We start from the raw sequence: 24925 nt of genomic DNA, 5'->3' as shown, positions 1-24925 counted from the left end.
AGTTTTTTTTAATCTATTTCGCCTATTTGATAGTTGTTACAGCGTTTTAGCGTATGTCTGAAATTGATTCACAAATCAATGACGCATGGCCACCGTTTGCAGCCTACGGATCAAAATGAATGTTTTTATTGGGTTACTCCCGAAAAACTGTAAGTATGCATTTTATAAAAAACTGTGGAGAACAAAATCAAAAACAAAGAAAATGGTTTTTTAATAATTGCTGTATGACCAATACGAACCGAGTTGTGGCTTGTTAAGGGTTAGCTCTTGTTCGTTAAACGCTAAATTAGAGAGTTTCACAGTCAAATAACGGAAAAACTTGTAGAAAAATGTTATTGCTGCTCCTTATGAAGTAAGGGAAGCGACAACAGTATTCTTGTAGAAAAAGTATAGTATGTAATGAGTTTTATCAACTTCTCTAGATACTCGTTATTAAACATCCGCTACGCTCGTGTTTAACATAAATTTGTGTCTAAAGCGTCGTTTATAAAACATGATACATAATAATGTACTATTTAAAAAAAACTTTTCTTCTTTTTTTTAAAAACAAACTAGCATAAAAATTAGGTGAGTTACAATGAAAATTAGGTAGATCCGTACTTTTTTCAGTGAAAAAATTAACACAAGCAACCCCCTAATTACCACCCTAATTAAAATTAGTCCTTTATTCTCTAATTACGTATTATTAATACATTCTAGTAGTGTTTAGTAGTAGTTTAGAAGACTTAATTTTGAAATATTTGAAGCTAAACGTGAAAAACGAATTTCTGCAATTTTGTGAAAAACGTCCTTCTCTTCAAAATAATTACAAAACAACTGAAGACTTGTCGTTTGCACTTTGGCGATAAATCTTGTATACTTTGTAGACTAACTGGATAGTATACAAACCAACCAATATTCGTAGCTATTTTAGTGAAACGATGATTTCCCATCAAAATAACCATACATTTGGATAGTTTACATACTATCTAGCTAGGTACCAAATAACTAGCGAAGTAGTAAACACTTTATCCGTAACATATATTATAAACACTTTTACAATTAAAGCTTAGCTGCTTAGCATAAGATGGATTATGACATTTTCTTTAAATTTTTGAGAATACGTTAAGGGAATGTGAATCTTGGACTATATGTAACCCCTCTTATACGCATTTCTCACATTTTGCTTACAATTTTTGATTTTCAAAAAGTAAATAATCCGTTTATTTTAAACTAAAAGTTTGTCTGGGACTACATTTGATGCAAATGCAAACTTTACACGCATCAGTATATCGTTCGATTATTTATAAACGAGCGTATTAGCAAAATCGGTAGTATAAGTTTGGAAGGGCCACCAAAGATAATCGCTCGAGAAACAAAGGCCATGAAACTGAATGGAGAAGTTAATGGGTGATAAAGCATAAGGTTTTCCGTTTCACTACATTTTCTTTATTGTATAGTCGCGGTAGAAAGATAGTAGCTATAGGTATAAACGACGTACAGCCTCATTCTTGTGTAGCATTTTAAACGTGCACAGAATTTAAATTATGGATAATGTACGACATAAATTTTAAGAATAGCTTGAATTACGATCAAAAATTTCGATTCGAGCCCAAATTACTCAAAAAATTCTTTGTTGATGAGTGAAACGTTCAAATAGTAATTTGATTTTAGTTTGAGTTTTTACGTGCGACACAGTCATCAATATTTCAGAAAATTTGAAAGAAGTTTTATTGAAAAGAAAACCGAAAGTTTCACCTTATAGGTAGCGCAGAAATCAATATTAATACTTCGTACATAAAAAGCTCCTCGCCACAGCGCGGCGTTAATAGCTCAAATCTAATCTGAGCAATGCCGGAAATCTCTATAAATCCACTAGTCGCACTTCTAGGGTTTTTATGATGGATTTCAAAACGCAACGCGTATTATATTGATCGATTTGGTTTGCTGTAAAGGTTTATCCCAGTGCAGATAAAGTATGGTGTCAGATCAGATTTGGTAGACAACATCCGAATGCATGGTGGATTTTTAGAAATGTATTTGTAGATGTACCTTACTTTTGTTATGAATAGACACACGTCATTACAGTTGTAGCAAAACTTACGGTAATTTCATCGCGCAAAAGATGCTGATTTTCATACCGAACAAACCCCCAACAGTTAGGTACGTCTTTAAAAAAGCTTCACAATATGGTTGCTAGTAAAGAATGGTTCATATATTTTTATAACAACAACTTGGGCTCACAGCACTAATAGGTACCAAATATTAAAGTAATAAAGAGTTGAACCGTTGAACCTGTTGTGACAGATCCATTGTGCGTATATGACGTTAACTACCTACTCTCTGTAAACATAAAGCAAATTAAGTTTAACACATTATTACTAGTTCCATCTAAACATTCTAAAAATGTCGAACAAAAGTAATAACATTTTGTGCGTCCGTGACTTTGTTTAAAATCTTCATTCGAATGTGCATGGCAATTATCTCAAGACCATTGCCATTGGTTTCAGGGCGATAATTTTCGTGGTAAATTGAAGCAGTATCAAATATATAATAATAATAATATTTTATTGGGTGATGCAGCAGTTCACAAATTCAATTAGGTACCTATCCACAATTTCAATTTAAATATCAAGGAAGATGCACGTATGTGCAATAGACTGCAACCCGAAAGGAGAATTTCGGTTGAAGAGCAATACTCAAGGACTGCTCTTCGCTCTACCACGTATCTTCAAAATTGCTGCGAAAGAAATCATAACTGACAAAATGTATAATCCGACTAGTGTTACCCGATAAGCATTGATGCCTTATTTGCTTTATGCAAGTTAATGGTCTAACATTAAAGATGCCATACGATATTTAAATAATTTTAAGAGTAAGCGTTTCAACTCGGGTGAAAGGGCATTATGCATTACAACTGCATTGTACCTATACAGGGTGCCCATTATGTATGGAATATAGTATTATCGCGGTAAATATCCAATGTATACAACATTTTTCTGTATGAAAGTTATTTAACATTTTTTTTCCATAATAAAGCAGCATTCAGTTGTTTTTATTTCAGAAAACAAAAGAGTAACGAAAAACAATTAAATTTTTTCGATGATATAACAAGTTAGTGCCCTTATTCAAGAAAATTTGTCAAAAAAATTTATTATAATTTGATGAATAATATTAATCCAGATATCCTACATCAAAATAAAATAAATGAACGTGTATGTTTCTTATTAAACCTTGAAGACAAAATGAAATTTGCAATAAAATGGTAACAAACGTACACATTCATTTGTTTTATTTTGATGTAGGATATCATCGTTATTGATGTGATTGTAATAAGTTTTTGTTGTTACACCTACGAAAAGAGAAAAAAATCTCTATTAAATGAGCTTAATGAAAAGGCGCACTGCCATTTAAAAAAATCAATTGTTTTTCATTACTCATTTGTTTTCTGAAATAAAAATGTATACATTCGATATTTACCGAGATATATACTATATTCCATATATAATGGGCAGCCAGTATATAGAATATGTTAATTATTATTGATGATGGCAGAATTTCGTGGCCATCACTTGCGTTTAATCCACTGGTATTTTAGTTATTGAGTAGAGTGATGAAATACTATCAGATAAACTATAATATTAAGTTATGAACATGAGCATCATAACTATACTATAATAAATCATTTTTTACCCGTACTATGCATTATTGGAATAAACCTGAAACAGGTAGGTTTTTATTCATAATTTCACCGTTTATATTATAAAAAGAATACCTCCCTCAAACACTCTTTTTGATTTGTAAGCACCCTCTCCACAAATTTTGAATTAAAATGAGGTTCGTGTCGTACCTTATTTGAAGAGAATTTTAATTCATTGTTTTGCAATATGCAGCTTTTTGTATTTGGTGGAATCGTAACTGAAAAAAGGAATCCATAACAAAATTGATGTAGAAGGAGTTTACTATTTAGTGTAAGTTTTAAATTAAATGTTAAAAATGAAAATATACTAAATAGTAAATGTGACATTGTTAGCTTCAAATCTTAATTTAAAATTTTCGATGGGGTTCTTATAATTCAGAGGAGTTGTTAGAGGGCAAGTATTTATGTCAAATTACAGACTTTTATAGTCCATAATAACGTTAAAAATAAATGTATTCCATAGATCCTTTCACCTAACATTGATATTACGATTTATGAACATTCGTTTGAATCAAAAAGTAATTTTCGTACAGAGATGACTGATTAAACAGAATAGGCCGTAAAACACAGTAACTCCACAGTTTTCCGCTCGAGCCATGTGTATGTTGAACAATTTGTCCCTGGTAGTACCCTCGTATATTTAAAATTGTATTACGTAGATAGAAAATTTCGTGCACTTTTGACCGTCGCTACGTTAAATGAAGTTTAAAAGACGGCAGTGAATGTGTTTGTTATTAATCTACTAAAAATAATCTGACACATCTCAGATTATTATTATTGTTTATTATAACAACACCCTTACTTGGCACAAAATTGCAGTCTGTATTTGTCCCTTTTTACGTTAACAACAATTTGGAAATTAGTGCATTCCTTAATTTCCAAATAAATAAATTTCTCTATACATTTCACTACGTGAAACGAAACAAAATTGTTAAACTAATCCTAAGAGAACGACCTGGGCTATGCATCCACCTCATGGCAAACCTCCATGTAGTCGGGATGAAGCATGATGTCTTTGATCATATCTTTTAACATGGTGTAACGAGGTACAATGGGATAGAGCTTTGAGTTCATATAGTCTGACTGAAAGTGAAAGTAATTCAAATTAGTTTCCTGTAAGTAATGATGATTCACATGGAAACGATTCCGTGCTTGATTAAGAAGCGGCATTACTCAGAAAACAAAAAAATATATGCGAATTACAATAAACAGTAACCTTTACAACGTGCTTGCTTTACAGCAATCTGTTTTTCGATAGAAAACGAACAAACAAAAAGATAGATAAAAAGCAAAGAACATAATTCTATGCGAGCGCAATATGACAGTACGATGAGTATAAAATAAAATATTTTCCTACCTTCAATTCTCGAATGAGGTTTCTTAATCCAGTATATTTCTTTAAAAGTCGGTAAAGATCGTTAGTCATTTGAGTATTTTCCGTATCGATTTGTGACGTAGTCATATCTGAAAAAGAAGACGACGATAAAAAATACAGCAAACAATACATACAGAGTGTCTCAGGAAACGGCGATGCATTTTTTCACGAAGGTGGCCTTTGAAATTAGCATTCAGCGTACTACTCCAACCTCATTCTAGCATCAGGCAAGCGCAATAACGTACGTTGAACGCTAATTTCACATACACAAAGGCCTCGTGGATCCTTAGTGAAAAAATACATTTATTCTGTTTGCTTATGGTGCGTTCAACTTGGGACACACGGTATAAGACTAAAGTTATGCAATGTGTTTTTTGAAAAGCCGTCAGGAATCTGGGTATCAAAAAGACTTAAAAAATCGACTGCACCAAAATTTCCGGGTCGATCTGAGACAATTTTCTTTGAGAGCCTCAAAAAAAGGCAGTGTACAACCTTCCTTTTTTACCAAAAATCGACTGCACCAAAATTTCTCGGGAAAACACTTTTTCTTATTAATTTTGGTGCGTAGAATCCAAAACAAATCGTACTTTTTCGATCGGACTTCTCAATCAAAAGTTATGGACTAGAAACCAATTTCGAAAGAAAATTCAAAGGGCTGTAACTTTTGAACTAATAGCCCAATCTTGGAACTGTTTGAAATTATGGATTCTACAGGCCACATTCTATAAGAAAAATTTTTCTCCGGGTCGATCTGAGACAATTTTTTTTGAGGGCCTCAAAAAAGGCAGTTTTTTACCAAAAATCGACTGCACCAAAATTTCTCGGGAAAACACTTTTTCTGATTAATTTTAGTGCGTAGAATGCAAAACAATTCGTGCTTTTTCGATCAGACTTCTCAATAAAAAGTTATAGATTAGAAACTAGGGAATGCTCTCTAATCCCGAAATACCGGGATCCCGCAGCATTTTTGCGAGATTAATCCCGCACATAAATGGAGCGGGATCCCGCGGGATTTGAGGGACTGAGGAATTTGTCGACTAAGGGGACGACTCTGTTTACTTTGTTATTAAAACTGATAACGGCGAATTATTTTTTAAATAATTGTTAAACTTTTTTCGTTAAAAATGTACTATGATTTTTGAGGCACTTCAGAAGACTTTTTGTGCTTTACAGGTAAGGTTTTTTTGAGTTCTAAGTTAGGCCGAAGGTACTTTTTTGTTAAATATTGTGATAATTAGCGATTTATTTTAATACAAAAGTTAACCGCACAGAATTGCTTATTTGCCAATTTATTTAAAGCTTTGCGAGATCCCGCAAATACCAGGATCCCGCGGGATTAACATCTAACAATCCCACAAATACCGGGATTGAGATTTTGCTGCGGGATTGCATTCCCTAGTCCGCACTGTTAAAAGCGCCTTGAAAATAGGCAAACCACGTAAAATACCCTAAATAAATTCTCCCTGGGTATTTGACAATTCCCTTCAACCTTCCTAGATGTAAGAAAATACAAAACAAACCCTGGATATACATTTTTGACCCATTTTATGGGCGAGTATTGAAATGCTACCTTGCGCTTAAGAAACCCGCTATAGCAAGTGCCGTCCGTGGTTGTGGGGGTGGCGGCATAGCTGAAATTGAACCTTAGGGTGTCTAGAACATCCTCTGAAAGTTTCATGAAGTTATCACAAAATGCAAGGTTGAAACCTATTTTGGCTCTTAAGCCCTGCACTAAGCTTAAGACCAGAAATGTCTTACAAACTTATTGCATAGTCAGAAATGTAAGATACTTAACCCTTTTACTACAAAGGACTATACGTGGATCGCAATGCACTAATCAAGTGTCTTTGGGCTTTTGTCTGGTGTCTATAGATGCCAATGACACAGATTATCTCGTAGGGTAATCTGTGCTAATGATGTACACGTTTAGTCAGAATGTGATACACTGCTCGGAGAATAGAAGCTTTATTCATTGGTACTGTACACTGAGCAAGTGTACGTTTTTGAAAGTGTAAAATGAATTCACACAAAAGGCAAATGATATTCAAATTTTCACATCAAAATCACGCTAAACTAAATTTTAATTTCAGTTTTTAAAAATGCAAAGTAACCCGAGCAGATATAAACTTGTGTGACGTGGAATCGTTGAAATCTGCATACTTAACCATCACTCAGTTACAAATTTCCATTTGAAATGCGAAATTTTAATTTATAATAACGAACATGAGCATAAACTAAACGTGAAATTGTTATTGCAGAAATAAGTGGAAATTTATTTTAATTATAGGAACGATACGGCAGCGGTTTTCGATGTTTGCCGTTCACACGAGAAACGTTTGGCAAACTCCCAACATTGGGGTTAGACTCATCCCCTTAATAGTTCAGTCAGGCCAGAGCAAAAATTATGGTAACGCAATATTAAAACTTACTTTCTAGACGCTCTATTCGTTCGCGACGCCCTTGAGCTTCCTCGGCGAGCTTTGCGGACGTTTTCACGCCTTCGCCGGACTTTTGCGCCTTCTCCATAATCGTGCAGGCGCGAAGCACAAACGCCGGCACGGTTTCCTGCTTTTCCTGCTTCGGAATGTCTACCAAAGTCCAGTATTGAGTTTCCAGTCGGATTACCTCCTGAAACAAGGAATTCATACGATCATTCGTTAATCCCTTAGATTGCGCGAGGAGTTCGTATAGGGAAAAGCGCAATTTTATTTGCAGATGATAGTATGATACGAGAGGTCGAAAGGATCAACTTAATTTTATTACGGTTTTGTTTTAATGCTTAGGGAGATTGTTAGGATGAGATGTTTAGGGATTATTTGTATGCAAAATTATTCGGAACTTTGCCTCAGAATTAATATAAGTAAGTAGCCTAGTAAGCAGGGTAACCTCTTGTTATTCGACTAAATTAAAAAGTCAATTTCTCGATTGAACAATAGGTAGTCCAAAGAAAATGAAACAACTTATCCATTTTTATCTCTAACCTATTGTAATACATGCTAGGTTATTACAAGTGATGCTCACGATTTCTAGCGTACATAAATCTAAATCTAAATAAATCTCTTACGATCTTTAAACTTTTCCCGGCACTACAACAATTGACAATATCTGCTTTACATCGCACACGCGACGAAAATCAAAATATGGAAACTAAAGCAACAATATTGAAATTAATTAATATGACAGCCACATCTTTACTTGTTTTAGGAAACTATTTTAGTTGCATAAAATTAGGCTCTCTAGTGATTTTCTCATTTAAAAGTAGACATAGGGACCTATGTCTAGTTCTTAATAAGAATCACTGTATATACCCAAACGAACGTATACAAAACTATATAAAATAGGAGCTTATCTTTCCAATGGTACCAACTGAAGTGCTCTTAAAACATATCATTCCAGTAATATTTTCAATAAAAATCAGGAATATCACGTATACTTTGTAATAACCCTGCATAGTTAAAATAAGCCACGTATTTACGACGTGGAGTGGAGTGGAATAGGTACGTTGTTTCAGAAAGAGAAAGAGTAACGCGTTTTCATAGAAATAAAAAATTAATGCTGCAAACCTGTGCCTGTGAAAGGTTAATAATAAGAAATACGGCAGGCAATACAGCTTACTAGACAGAACAAGTTAAAAAGTAATCGTAAACGATTTACATAAAGCGCATTTCCACTTGCATTCATTTCCCATTTGTAAGATGCAACTTCTGTTAAAATCGTAAAAATCCGGCCACAAATATGAAAATAGCGTTGCACATGGGCAATCCATTTTTGACGTGTTACTTCAATTTCAGTTTATGAGAAGAATTTCATTTCAATGCTTTTCTAAATAAGAAAGTTGAAACTGCGCATGCGCAAACCTAAATTTTGAAACTAATGTTAGATTTTCCTTTGTTCCAAGCGCCTAAGTATCAAATTTCACTTAAATGGTTCCATAGATTAAAAAAGTTGGCACTGCGCATGCGCAAAATAAAATTTTGAAACTGGCGCTAGATTTTCCTTTATTCCAAGTGCCTATGTATCAAATTTGGTTTAAATTCTTCCATAAATAAAAAAGTTGGCACTGCGCATGCGCAAAACCAAATTTTGAAATTGGCGTTTGATTTTCCCTTATCCCAAGTGCCTATGTATCAAATTTCGTTTAAATTCTTCCATAAATAAAAAAGTTGGCACTGCGCATGCGCAAAACCAAATTTTGAATTTGGCGTTTGATTTTCCTTTATCCCAAGTGCCTATGTATCAAATTTCGTTTAAATTCTTCCATAAATAAAAAAGTTGGCACTGCGCATTCGCAAAACCAAATTTTGAAATTGGCGTTTGATTTTCCTTTATTCCAAGTGCCTATGTATCAAATTTCATTCAAATACTTTTATAAGTAAAAAAAGTTTGCAATTCGGTTTATAAATGGTCGAGATGCGAAAAGGGCACTGTGAATTTTGAATCGATTCGATTCCACTTTTGGCATTGCGTATTATATGGCTAAAGCTATGCCCATATTGAATTTCATGCAATTCAGTTCATAACTAACGGAGATGTAAAAGCGATCGAACATTTCTAAACAAAGTTATCGTTTACACGGACAGATAGATGGACAGACAGACAAAGGAACAGACGGACAGACCAACCGGCAGGCGACAGATAGCAATGCAAAATTATAAACGATCTCTAGGGTCGTTAATAAACGGCAAAAGTGTAAAATCATGGAACATGTAAAAAACGGTTTTTTGTTTTTTTTTACAATAACTTTTTTTGTAAGCGGTACAGAAAAAATTCCTTCCTTGGTACAAGACTCGACACCATAACGAACCAAATAGCGAAAAAAGTAGAACAATAGCTCTTAAGATAAAGAACGAGTAGCGTCGCAAAGCGAGCGGACGGACGGACGGACGGACGGACGGACAAAGTGGCCACAATAGCGCATTTTTTTTTATTTTTGTGGAAATGCGCTAAAAAGAGACGGTTGGTTAGTTGAGATTTAGTGGGAAGCCGAGCTTTTGATATTGCCCTACCTCTTCACTCCTGCCCAACGAATACGTTCCTTCGAAAATGAAAAGAGCTAACGATCCCACTGACTCACTGACCCTAATATTTAAAATTTAGTGGTGTATTTTAATTGGACTGTAACCATTTATCTTACACATACGTTAAAACCACCCTGTTAGGATGTATCGACATCTTACACGAATTTCCATTGAATACATTCGATGCAAAACACCTTTTCAAACAAAATAGAGTGGTTTAATCGAGCGACGAGCGCGTAACGTGAGTGTGATTGAAATACCTCATTTTTTGAAAGGATGGTATCACGTTCAATTCATATTTTATATGGAGTTCTATTCAGCGTTTCTACAATTTGCAAGCTTTATAAATTGATTTAATTCAATGTCTGGATATACATCACGATTTCATGCATAATGGCGTACAATTTTTTGTTTTGCGAGTGGTTCGTTTTTTAGGAAGAGCATTGTTAACTAGATATTGCGTTTTTCTTTCGATGTCTATGTTACCTACCATAAAAAAATTATTGGAATTTATGTGTTCTAATGCGACTGAATTTTTCAACAGTTAGTAGTCTAACGTAAATTTAATTATGCATGTGGTTTTATTTATTTACAATTAACTAACAACAAATTTATATGTCTTAAAATGGATTAATTTAGAACACTAATTATTATTTATCACGTAACAATTTATAAGATACCCAAGTGCATAGAAGTTGGAACTGAACTGAAAACGCTATATATAGTGAACGGAAATTCCTCTAGAAACGGATACTGATAACTACAAAAAAGTCTGCCTTGAATCATTATTTTAATAGCCCTCTGTTTGAACACTAAGAAAGTGCTGCAGAGAGATAATAATTTATATACTATTACCCTGAAAAATAATTCTTTGACAAAGACAAGATTCGTTGATACTCCAGAAATTCCGATAGACATCGAGGCGCCATGAAAGACATTCCGAAGCGTTTTAAGAACATTCTAGGAAAATTGTTGTTTGCTATATAAGCAAATCGAATTGTGTTTCGAGTCAGTTCCAACTTCGACGCGCTTGCGCTATGTTATAAATTGTAAGGGATAAATAATAATTAGTGTTTTCCATTCCATTTTAAGATTGTTATAAATTTATACTTAGTGGTATATAAAATAAAATCAAGTAATTAAATTTACGTTACAATACTATATTATTAAGACAAAGCTATAGATACCGAAAGACAAGAAAAAAATCTTTTTTGCGCCAGGAAATAATTCAATGTTTGGGATCTTCAAGCTTACACGCATGTGGTGCGCTTATGCGCATATTTGTCAAATAGTGAAAGCATATACCATTATTTAAAAAATTTAAATTTGGAGGTAGGGTAGATTAATTCTGTTGAAATTGCGATAGATACAGGGAAAATGATCACTAAGAATAAAATTACATGAAGTAAAAGAAGATGTTCGGATGAGTGTACATATTTGTTAATTCATGCTTAACATATCTGGCTGTGCAGTACTGCAGTATTACAGTGAATATACAAAGTGAGGTAGCTCTAAATAAAAGATGCTTACCTTTATCATCGCTTTCAAGAGGTTATATCTTTGGAAAATGTTATGCACACTTTTACTATCGTTATATTTCCCCATTAGAGTAACGAGAGCCTTTTTTGCCGTATCGTATGACTCGTCCAAACGTATCCTGACGGCTCTCAAACGTTCATTCGTTTCAATTACCTCCTCCTTCGTTAAACCACTTGCCGTTCCTTCATCTTTAACGTCTTGGACTATTCGTCTTACGCTTTGTGTAAATTTCCCGACAAGATTACTCGAACCTGCAACAAAAAAGTACATTAATAAATTCACGTTGCAGAGGCGCTATTAATTTCAAGTGATAAATCGTGCAGTTCAGTTTTTCCATCATAAATTACGCACAACAAAAGGCGAGATCCACATTCGGCGTTCTTTCAAATTATGCAAACGGGGGAAGGCACATATTCAAACTTTTTTCCAACCGAAATGCTAGGTTGTACAGTTCCTTTTGCAGTTATTAGTATTTTCCATCATTTGCCTTTAACAATAGGTTTTTGAGAAAGTGATTTTAACATTCTCGTAAAAACATAATAGAATTTTTAATGATCAAAACTCTTTTACGTGCAAAGGAGCGTAACATGACCGAATGACCATGTACAAATACTATAAAAATTAAGTTTTTTAAGTAGCCGTTACCTACTCCGGAATTTCGATTTTATCCATTTATAACTAGAGCTCATTCAAAAGATTGTGAAAATGTAGTTTTTAACCTATCTTTACTAAATCGCGGTTAGATCATTTGAACATTACGAAACTGGAAACTTATCAAACGATCCTCGTATCAATAGCGACAGCAATGCAATTGCAATTGCTGGTTATGGAAGCACTGATTTCACCAAATAAAAGCTAAACACCCTGTATAATACGTAATAAATTGCAATAAAATGTGTCTCCATACAACAACATTTCAATTCCATTCCATTCTCCCACCGGAACCTATTTTCTTTGACAGTTACGATCATTTACGCCACCCACTTGCCATACGGAATAAAACCTAATTGAAATTTAATGATTTTTTTATATTCAACTGGAACTATAAAAACATTAAAAAAGTTACAGATGATTTATGAGGCGTTTCCAGTTGAATGCGTCAAATTATAAACCTCGCTTCGGAAAACTAGAGCGAAAATGTCATTCCTTTTTATATTAGTAGTTACGGATTTCTCTCCGATCGTATAACAACGCCTCTAGGGAGTCAAGTTTTTAAATTGCGATTATGGCGTAATATGCAAAAGAAACAACAAAACTGAGAGATTCGTCTTCCTTTCCCAAGCGAGTCGGAGAAAGGATAATTAAATTCCAACTTAACTGTAATAAATTATAGCATATTGCTAATTTTGATTTAGATTTAAGCCGAAACTGAACGAATCGCTGCCGAGAATTTATTAAAATGGAATATTAAAAGTCATAGGATTGTAAATCAGTGCTGATAGGGAGAGAAGGTGGCAAAATTCTGATATTGTGAGGTGTCGCTTTTTGTATAATTATGCTTTTCTGTATTATTTAATCAAAATGGAAGGGCAAGTTATCTTTTTTCCAAATTAAATCATGCAGGCGGGGTGTAGGTCTAGGTACCCGTTACAGAATTGGATTGATGTATTAACTAAAAAGAGTTTATGATCTGTAGGGTCCAAAAGAGATGGTCGAGTTCGTGTCACTGGGAAAAAGATGTAAAAAGGCAAACTAAATTTTCGCCTCTATAATTCCAAGAAAAAATTTTGTCTGATATTGGAGAATGTATTGCTAGCATGCAATGTAAAATTTGAATTACAGGACAAAAGCGGAATCCGCGACATCGAAATTCGATTTGCATAGAAACTTAAATTGTGAATTTCGATAAAACTAATCTTTAAAACATCCTTACCATTGTTCTTGAGTCACCTTCGATACAAGATTTTGAAATGCAAGGACGGCATCGTTTGGGGTTAAAAAACGATGACCGCGGCGTAATGTTTCTTTGAGTTTTAGAAATAAAAATAGGTCAGAACAGGACGGTGGATTCAAAATATGCAATTATTTTCTTTCCTACACTACGAGACTGTTTAACTCTCATGAGATTAGAGTTAATTGAAAAGATCCATAATTTTGATCAGTCACTTCCGCATTTTAGTAGTTTTTTTCTGCACAATCAACGCGGTGTTGTGATCGTACAGGATTTGTTTAAATGCAGTCACGCCAATCCCCAAGGTCCTCTGAATAATCCGGTATGTCACACGATTATCTTTTTCAATCGTTTGCCAAACAAAAGCAATATATTCTTGATGCACCTACTAAGAGTATGTGCTGAAATTGCGTTTATGTCCTGACAAAATTCTTTTTTGTTATTTGTTACTATTTATTTATTGTGCTAAAATTGACTAATGCTCAGCTCCTAAAGTTCTGAAATGAACAAGTTCTTTTTCTTTTTATACAATCAAGAGGTAAAATGGCCCAAATTCTGTCGATGAACTCTTGTATTTTAGCTGTAAGAGTGTCCTAGATAACTCTAGTTTTTCAATTTCATTGAATTTCATCCAAGCTACTGGTTCTTTTATTTGGCCCAAATTCATTTATTTTGTTTTTGTCTTGTAATTAAAACTTAATTTACAACCAAACTATCCAAATTTGATTTTGCGGGAATTTTTGTAAGAAGAACCTTATGATTTTTAAAATGACGTGTCTCTCTCTCCCTCTTTCTAGATGGGAGTGCATAATAAAGTGAGGGTAGATGGGAGTGCGAGGGTGGATACTAAAACAAAAGTAAACCTTCCATTAAACTTATCTAAATGGACACGTTTTTGGTTGATTTTTTTAATCAAAATTATAAACTATAAGCGCATCAGGTTCATTTTGAAATGCATAGTTGTTAAATCGATCTTCACAGAGCCACCGGTTTTTTTTAGTCTAAAATCGGTTACGCGCAATTCCTATACGTTAAAAGAGGGTTGTCGAAATTGGAACTGCGGCAGATATTGTATCGCGTGAATTTCATGTGCGGAACGTCAGGTGCCAATATACAGAAAATATGACTTACGGTAGGTACTGGAAGACAGCAATGAGAAACGAAATTTGAAATTACGCCGACTAGGGATTTACGGAATACGAAATGAAAAGTTCAATATATGAATGCAAGTTGTAAAATGTAAAGAGCGCAATGAGAAATACGAAATGCGGAACGAAAATTACAAAATTAAAACTACGACTACTACAACTTTTGTGATATACGGATACCCCATGAGTATTGCATTGATCTAGTTTCTGGTGATGGCAAAAGGCGTATATAAAACAATAAATCCACTAACACTAACTGTCCTACTAACGGGGGATCAAAAATGAGTTGCTGTCTAGTCGCCTTTGGAAGTTCAATTTAAGTACAATTTCCCATGTAAACAAAAATTCCAAAGGTGACTCGACAGCAACTCATTTTCGATCGCATTGTATAACAAAATTAACATTAAACGAATTTCCGTTTACTAAGGGAGTTTAATTAAAACCCTTGGTCTGTTAGTGGGTGGCTATTATAGTAAGAAACTGCAACGATTAATAAACCCTATACCAAAATCTGAAAATTACAGGTGCCCGTAATTAAACTCTTGACAAATTTTCCAATTTTGCATCCAGCTTGTTCAAGTTTAAGTACCTAAACATGCGATTTCGAGATTTGTTGGTAATTGAAAATGAATGATGTTCACTTCGGTTTGGACGTAATCGTAACAAAATTTGAAGCATATTATATACGATTTGGATACTCATGTGCCAATATTAAAAAAAAAAACTAACGTCTAACTCTAAGGAAGCTCAGTGAGTTGAGTCATAGTGTAAGAATAGAACTTACACTATGGTTGAGTGGTAACAAAGATTGAAACCTTTCTTCTGAAACTGAGAAATTAGTTCTCTTTTCTCGATTTAAGGATTTATTAAAGGACATGATTCGTTCCTTCAGCTAGCGTACGCGATTCCCATGTAAATAGTTGGCACTTATTCGGACGTAATCAACGCGTACTGTATCCTGGGTCAGGGGCGGACTGGCCCGGGGGGGCGGGTGGCGATTTCCACCTGGCCTGTACGTCATAATGGCCCGTTGGAAATTTATAAGTATGTGCTGTATTTAGTTTCTTGCACTATTAATAAATTATTAACACGTTTCTCTAATTGGGGTTGATGTTAGGTTGTTAAAAAATTTAAAAATTCTGTTTTAATTGTAGTGTTTTACAATGAATTTATCATTTTTTGTCGTAGTATGAAAGTGCTGAAATACAATGATAGGCGACGCACCTCGTTTGGATTGTATATTTTGGTACTTTTAATTATCAGCTGCAATTTAAAAAAAAACTGTATTGTAATTGATTTCCGAAAAAGGAGTACTAAAATGAAGCAAAAAAATGTTTAATGGCCCGTAACCTATGCAATTCCACCTGGCCCGTAAGTACCCAGTCCGCCCCTGTCCTGGGTACTAAGTTACCGCAAGTAAATCGGACAGGTCTAGGAAAATGTGTCGTTTGTATTTGATGTACAAATTGCCGTTGAAACATACTCGTAGTTGCATTTAGATAGTACGTTCCTCTTTAAGTTATTTGATATCCTTTGGGGCTAACAACGTTAAAGTGTGGATTAAATCTGAATGTTTGCTTGCGTTTATATCGTTTAAAATTTGGATTTCATAATATTCGTAGAATAGCAAACTTGAATGTAGCGCAATCCTTTATTCTACTCTTATACCATTGAGTAATTAAATATCTTATACTATCATCTATAGTGAATGTATAGCTGTATACGAGTATACAGGGCTTTCATCCCAAAACCAATAACCGATTGTAATTTGTAATTGAGACTAAAAAACATAAATTGCAAAAATGCTTATCTTAGTTTTAGCATTTACCACCGCGCCTGAGCTACTCCCACTTTAAATTTTTGTTTTTTATAAATTTGCTAAAGTGTGTACTTTAATCCCGAGGTAATTTGGTATATACCCCATTTTTTGTACTTCGGTACAGCTATAGCAGTCTCAATGTCCAAATTTGAAAGAAAGAGTTTTATTTAAAATGTATTAAAAACCTTTTTCGGAATCTTTACAATTAAAAAGAATGTTTTATTGAGATCTTGTTGGACAGCGCCTTCTTAGTAATTTTACTTAGAAACCTGGCAAAAGTAAAACAAAAATACCAATAAACCAGAATAATATATTAAAATATCGAACAAGTTTTAACAGCAAGGCTGTCATCATCAGCGAACGGAGTAGCTAAATCTATGGTTTTTTTTTTGTTAGAATTCTAATTCTATTCAGATTTTAAGTTGGTAATATAGTTACGACCGAGAAATGGTAAATAAATAATTAATTACTAGACAAAAATAATCATATACAAACCCCTTACTGTGGTAATTGCATATGACATACAAGTATTTTAATAGACTACGGAGGATTCAACTCTAGTCAGCCCCGCACCATCTCAAACACAGAGATTTTAATTGTATAAAAATCGCACGTCTTTACATATCTCGATAGTGAATACGGTTTTCATATAAACTCTAAAGGTAGTCCTAGTGAAAATTCGCATTTCAAGTAAATTCAGAAGACGGACAAGAGAGAAAATAAACACAATTCTTTCATTTCACTAAATGGGTTTTGGTTGTGACAAGCACAGACATTGATTTTTACTATGTATTTAAATGTAAAAATGTAAAAGATCGCTGTTCGTGCGAGAGTTACAGACGTCGAAAACTGGCGATTGTATTTAATGAGAGTTTCTCTCAGTAAGTTTTTGATTTAAAACAATTTCAAGTAAGCGTAGCTAGGGCAGTAGACGGTGTCTGTGAACGTGATAAACTGGGGCAAACGCTTGGACCGATTCGCACAGTTGACCTATATGCCACATGCTGACTGACAATGGGTCGAATGCAATGACCACGTAAGGTCACACCTGTCTGCCGCTTTTCTAGATCCGGTTTACACGCGATTTATTTATGTGTAAACGTGCCAAAATTTTTGATCGAAAATAAATTTGTCCAACTAATTGAAAAAAGTATAGACCAGTGGCTAGTCAGGTCGGCCGCGGCCTTAGAAGACCGGTCCTACATCTTGTGGACGTCTTGGTCCACTCTCCAATGAAAATGATCATTTAACAGCTTTTAATTTTCTAGCCGATGCACCTGGAGGGTTGAATAGGGAAGACGTGGTTTATAATTTCTATAAACAGTGGGCGGACCGTTACCTGAGAGCTACTTTCCGACTTATCTAACTACACAAATAGCTGCCCTCAGATCTCCACTAGAAGATTGTCCCGAAATATTAAGATTCATCAGGAGGCGATACAATTTATCTCGGAAAATTCGTTTATCTTCTAAATATTCGTCCTCATCCGCACACGTTCAGAATTCCACTTTAAGAAACTCATCTTGGAAATAACTGTTATTTAAGTGTTTTTATTAAAAGCGGGTTTTATTAAAAGCCGATGGAAAGACAATTCTGGAGGCGAATTCTCATGAATCATGAGAGAATTTACTGTGGCGAATAAATCCGTGTCGTATTTCTTTGAAGTGAGCAGGGGGCAATATTAGGGGATCAAATTTTGCACAGGCGAACATTACGGGGTCGAAATAAGAGATTGGAAATCCCCAGTAATTCATTAATTCGAGAAACTCGTACGATTGTAATGTCCTATACGAAATAATTTATGCAGGTAGGTACTTCCTCATTTTATAGTTTTGGATGCATATAAAGCTTCTGAAAAGGCGTCCTTTATATTTGACCAGTAGACTCTATAAATGGTGATACGCCAAATAATCGTATTACAGCTACCCTTATCACCGAAATAATACCCTTAACTCTCAATCTCTTTCATTTAGCCTAATCTCTCTTTACATTTTCATATCCATTTGTACTAAGATGGCGTCATAATGAAAAAGTAACAAAAAAAGTTAAATTGAAACGCCGTCATAACCAAATTTGCATTTATTAACTAAAAGCAATTATCAACTTCTTTTTATCAGCTCGCCCCTGACGAGTTAAATACATTTCCAGCTGACTGTGGTAATTGATTTCAATTTCCTGATATCGTTGTGTATACAATTTGTCTCCGCAAACCCTTCATATCGATTCTGAAGGGGCACCGATCAAGAGTGAAATTCCAATTTTACAGCTGAACACCAATTGACTTTCAGTATACTTCAAAATTACCTACTTAAATTTAATTGTTGTAGTAAATATTTTTAGTAAATATAAAATCATTACTTCCAAAGTTTTTCTTAAATTGTTTTTACATCATCTAATGTCAGGGACCATTGTAATCGTCTTCAACACTCGTTATGTAATACACTATTTTCTGCATAGCGATCAAATTACCGGATCTTTTTGTCAAAATACCGCAGGGAAAGTGTTACTCTTTTTCCATGGCGTTTAGTCCTATCTAAATCGCGAATGCAAATGATATTATTCAATTATATTATGTAAAAAAATTTCGTGTATACAACTCGTTTTGGAAGTGTATTTTTTCCCTTATTACATTTCACTTTATTATCACTTTTAAAACTTGTACAAATACCTATTCCAGTAGAACTCCCCACTCCCACAGGATTTTTATGTTTCTTGTTCTTCAATAGTATGTACGATTTAAATAATGAAAGGGTGGGGTGGGTAGCCCTACGAGTGTACCGTCCTATAATTTACAAAGGTTCCTTATTTTGTATGGCTGTCGCAATAATAACTGATCAGTTCACAAGGACACAAACACAAATTAAACCCTTTTACTTCAAAATTAAAATAGATTTTCTTTTTAATTCATTTGGTAGCCATTGTGAAAGAAAATTCAATCTTATAATAAAATTTTTAGGTTTCCACAACGTGAAATTTTTAACAGCGCAAAATAGCCAAAAAAAACTATTGTAGATTGTGGCGTTATGTAGTAATTGTTATTACATTTAGTAGATTACATCTCGCATATACAACCCAGACAATTGTTGTTTAAAATTGGGACGCAAAGATTTTACGAATATTCTAATTTAGATAAATTCGGAATCGTAGGAAATTATACTTTAAATTTTAATAGAAAAAGCGAAAACCTTCAAGGAATACATTTGTAATCTTCCCCTTAGAGGCGTGTTTCAATGAACATTTTGAAAATCGATTTTAAAAACGTGACGTGTACGAAATTCGAAAGCTTTATCATTTAGTTATGCCATAATACTCTTCAGTTCAAAGTCAGCATTATGACACGTTAACGTAAAATTAATTCGATACCTCGTCAGTAATTTAAAGCAGAGGGATACTATTCGCCGTAAATTGCGTTAGATTATCTTTATTGAAAATCGCTGCTACAGCATCAAGTCTCTGGCGAAATCCAATAATTCAAAATCGCACTAAAAAGTAAATGTGTTTAAATTGGAGCAATTTTAATCGCGTTTATGCAATTCAGGACGTTATAAATTGGTGTAATTAAGTTAACTGCGGTGTTCGATAACGGAACACGTATATAGTATCGGGTTTACAGGAAATTTGTGTCAATTGCCGCATTCATCTTCCAAGTTTGAAATATTTCATTAATGTGTTTGGCCTTTTTGAACCGCTCTACCATTATTTATTGATTTAGTCATTAACACGGATATGATTATAATTAAATAGGGAAAATGATCGTTATTTATGCAAATTTTTGAATAATATCACCCCGTTGGGTGTAACACAATGCCCATCGAAATGGTACGCCAATGGCTTTAGAAATGGACAACAAATTATTACTATGATTACTACGCGAAGGGCTTCCGAGTATGGAAGGGATAACTCAGATGGTTCGTTACTAAAATTTTTTATGCTTTAATGATGTGCCTTTATCATATTCATCCCTGGATTAATCTATCAAGCAGTTACAAAAAAATCTTTTTGGACACCTAGTAAGAAAAGCGCATTAAGAATAACAATTAGTCTCTTCTAAATTATTAAGATTTCTGACAAATTTCAATGACCAAAAATTGATTAATAATATCTACGCTCTTACCTCTTACCAAATCTGCAGAAACACTAGCAACGCTCTTCTCAAAAGCTGTTAAGACACCATTGCTACACAACTATCAAACATTATAAATTATTGCATAACTCAAGGCGTATTTCCTGGCAAGCTAAAAACAGCTCGAATAATACCAGTCCATAAAAAGGGAGAGATCAGCAACTACAGACCGATCTGCTTATTAAGCTCTTTTTCAAAAGTGTTTGAAAAATGCATATACGAGCCCCTAATAGTGCAGCGGTTAAGAGCCAAAATAGGTTTCAACCTTGCATTTTGTGATAACTTTATGAAACTTTCAGAGGATGTTCTAGACACCCTAGCCACCCCCGCAACCCCGGACAGTACTTGCTATAGCGGGTTTCTTAAGCGCAAGGTAGTATTTCAATACCCGCCCATAAAATGGGTCAAAAATGTATGTCCAGGGTTTGTTTTGTATTTTCTTACATCTAGGAAGGTTGAAGGGAATTGTCAAATACCCAGGGAGAATTTATTTAGGGTATTTAACGTGGTTTGTCTATTTTTACGGCGCGTTTAACAGTGCGGACTAGGGAATGCAATCCTGCAGCAAAATCTCAATCCCGGTATTTGCGGGATTGTTAGATGTTAATCCCGCGGGATCCCGGAAGTTGCGGGATCTCGCAAAACTTTAAATAAATTGGCAAATAAGCAATTCTGTGCGGTTAACTTCTGTATTAAAATAAATCGCTAATTATCACAATATTTAACAAAAAAGTACCTTCGGTCTAACTTAGAACTCAAAAAAACCTTACCTGTAAAGCACAAAAGGTTTTCTAAAGTGCCTCAAAAATCATAGTACATTTCTAACGAAAAAAGCTTAACAATTATTTAAAAAATAATTCGCCGTTATCAGTTTCATTAACAAAGTAAACAGAATCGTCCCCTTGGTCGACAAATTCCTCAGTCCCGCAAATCCCGCGGGATCCCGCTCCATTTATGTGCGGGATTAATCATTAATCTCGCAAAAATGCTGCGGGATTACGGTATTTCGGGATCCCGCAATCCCGGTATTGCATTCCCTAGTTTCTAGTCTATAACTTTTTATTGAGAAGTCTCATCGAAAAAGTACGAATTGATTTGGATTCTACACACCAAAATGAATAAGAAAAAGTGTTTCCCCGAGAAATTTTGGTGCAGTCGATTTTTGGTAAATGCCTAATGCCTGAATAAATACTTTAGAGCATAGTATAATATTCAATAGAGCAGCCAAAAGTGGTCTCCGTCACGATTTTACTGCCCGCACCGTTAAAAGCGCCTTAAAAATAGGTAAACCACGTAAAATACCTTACATAAATTCTCCCTGGGTATTTGACAATTCCCTTCAACCTTCCTAGATGTAAGAAAGTACAAAACAAACCCTGGATATGCATTTTGGACTCATTTTATGGGCGGGTATTGAAATCCTACCTTGCACTTAAGAAACCCGCTATAGCAAGTGTCGTCCGGGGTTCCGGGGGTGGCGGCATAGCTGAAATTGAACCTTAGGGTGTCTAGAACATCCTCTGAAAGTTTCATAAAGTTATCACAAAATGCAAGGTTGAAACCTATAACCCCCGCACTATAATGAAGTTCTTTGAAAAGTTCCAAATTCTTTCCCAAAGACAATTTGGTTTCCGTCCACGAATGTCTACAGAAGATGCTACCACCCACCTAGTGCAACATATTTATAACGAAATTGATTTAAATAAACAATGTAACGTTGTATTATTTGACATCCAAAAAGCTTTCGACAGCATCGACATAAATATTCTTTCAAACAAGCTTGAGAGTGTGGGAATACGAAACGAAACACACGAATTCCTTTTATCGTTCCTACATAACCGAAAATACGCTGTGAAGTATCAGAACACGACTTCTGTCGAATACGTCCTGAACATGGGAACCCCTCAGGGTAGTAACCTTGGACCCATGCTATTTATGATTTATGTAAACGATCTACCACTACACTTACTAAGTGGAACCACTTATATGTACGCCTATGATACAGCTGTGGTTGTGAGTGCTGAGGATGTGGACTCAGTGATCGCAAAACTCAATCAGGTTATAAAAGAATTCTTAAGCTGGTGTTCTAAGAATAACCTAAAAGCGAACATAGGTAAAACTACCATTATTAATATGTCCCGTATAAAAAAAGGCTGCTGCACTATATTCATAGAAAATACGACCATTCAATGTTCGCAAACTGCTACCTACTTGGGATGTAAAATTGACAACTAACTATCCTGGCATATTCACATCGAGCACATCCGAACAAAGTTAAATAAAGCATTCTACTTGATAACTCGTATTAAACATCAAATCGAACAAAATAGCGTAATTGAAGTGTACTATGCAGGCGTGTATTCGCACTTAAATTTCAATATCATGTGCTGGGGTGCTAGCCCGGAAATGCAAAGGATATTCGTTTCACAGAAGCGCATAATAAGGCTTATATTTAATCTAGGATACATGCAGAGATACCTTTAAAAAGTACAAAATATTACCGCTTTTGCATGTATTTACATTTTGAAATTATTAACATACGTGCATTCGCATTATGATAACTTTATCAAATTAAATAATGTGCATCAACATAATACTAGAGACAAACAAAAGATCCTAAGCCACCGGCATCACCACACATACTATACAAGGTCTCCGTTCCATATGGCCACGAAACTGTACAATCTACTACCGAAAGACCTTACAATCTGTGCCACCAAACAATTTAAAGAAAAGCTAAAATCAATTCTCCAACAATATGCATTCTATACTGTGCAAGAGTTCATGGAATTTTGTGACGCCAGACTTCAGGAATGGGCTCTATGAGTGCAGTATAGTATTTTATATTTACAATAATTGTATCTGTTCTCGCTAGTTTATTGTGTCTATATGTTATTCAAAAATGTTATATTGTGCTGTATTATTTTGACGTTTCTATAATTGTGTTTTTGCAATTTACAGAATAAGTATATATTATTATTATTATTACTAGCATTCGCCCATTCTGTTCATAAAATAAACTCGAAATGTGCAAACTTCATTTATTTTGTAGTTGTCTTGGTTTAACATTATTAATTCATATGACTTTGTGGGTATTTTGGCAAACAGAATTGTATGACAGTTAAATGTGTCACACGATGAGGGATGCATATTATAATTGTGTCTAGCTGGGGTTTCATTAAACTTTCCCTAGTTATCTAAATGGACATGTTGTGCATTTTTTGATTTTTTATCAAAATTAGCCCTGTATGTTACAACAATTGAGAAATATTTGGATGAAAAGCTGTATAATTAAATTAGCCTACATTCAGATCATCTCGTAAAAAGCCTGAGTATAATATTTTCTGCGTTGCTAAATCTCCAATTTAACTAACTAGTAATGTAGGAGGATCTTAAGCACCATCAAGCTTGATTACGTTCATGTTTTTTTTTATTTCTTTCCGCGAGTAACATTGGATTAAAAGTAAGCTAATTTTTCGAAAATAGCGTCAAATTTACAATGAATAACAAACAGACTGTGTAATTAAAAATACTTGTATACTACACGCATTTTGGCACCGTTAACAAAGTGTAACGATGACTGCAATGTATTAATAACGATTTTTCTTGTATTGCGAACGTTCTTAACATAAACGAAAACTTGTTGTATCTCCTTTACACCTTTACGGACCTCAAGAGGGTAGTTTGGAATAAATGATACAAATGTAGTAATGCAGCTACAGCTAAATATACGCTTGAGTACCGAGAAGCTGAAGTTATATTAGCATTCTTGTTCTTTAATAAAACTTATCCAATAGATACTCATTTCCAACAAAAAATGTATTTACTGCGACAGTTTATAATATTTGTGCAGGCGCATTGACAGTATCAATGTATGTGTTGCATAATAAACACGGTCTAAGTTCTACATGTATGTTTTACTGTTTTACCCGTACCTATACGTAAACTTATTTTTTTATTTTGGTGTTATAATGAGAATGTTGTATAACCGTTTTAAGCAAACACAGTGTTACAATGAAAGTCACTGTAGCATTGTTTTTGGTAACTTTTAATCTCTACAGTTGGCAGTGGCATTTAGTATTTCGAAACCTATCAAAGATAGATATAGGATTATTACCAGAAGTTTAAGGTATTTGGAGGAACTAAAAGATGACAGAAAATTATACAGGGTAGTCCATTAAAAAAATTGAGAATTTTAATACGACTTTGGACCTACAAACAAAACATTGGTAGATGCAATTTTTATTTGACTTTTCTTTACTCAGTATAAAATATAAAGAGCACTCAATGCATGACTCACCCCGTACATATATACCACGGGACGGGGGTGTAA

The 24925-nt window shown here is 34.4% G+C and overlaps 1 protein-coding gene across 3 annotated transcripts in view; it reads right to left on the bottom strand.

The window, feature by feature from the left end:
- Nucleotides 1–3314: 3314 nt before the first annotated feature.
- LOC116167345 overlaps nucleotides 3315–24925 on the bottom strand; it is a 135870-nt gene continuing 114259 nt past the window's right edge. For 2 of the 3 annotated variants that reach the window (XM_031482688.1, XM_031482687.1), the window contains 4 exons: nucleotides 11603–11862; nucleotides 7484–7682; nucleotides 5037–5143; nucleotides 3315–4762 (listed from right to left, as the gene is read on the bottom strand). In XM_031482688.1, coding sequence (XP_031338548.1) covers nucleotides 4640–4762; nucleotides 5037–5143; nucleotides 7484–7682; nucleotides 11603–11862 — 689 coding nt within the window. In that variant the 3' untranslated portion in view covers nucleotides 3315–4639. The remainder of the gene's footprint in view (nucleotides 4763–5036; nucleotides 5144–7483; nucleotides 7683–11602; nucleotides 11863–24925) is intronic. The other variant, XM_031482689.1, reaches the window with a different exon arrangement.

Source organism: Photinus pyralis, unplaced genomic scaffold (genome assembly GCF_008802855.1).
Source record: "Photinus pyralis isolate 1611_PpyrPB1 unplaced genomic scaffold, Ppyr1.3 Ppyr1.4_LG3b, whole genome shotgun sequence".
NCBI classification, from domain to species: Eukaryota; Metazoa; Arthropoda; class Insecta; order Coleoptera; family Lampyridae; genus Photinus; species Photinus pyralis.
This window is presented reverse-complemented; position numbering and strand designations above follow the sequence as displayed.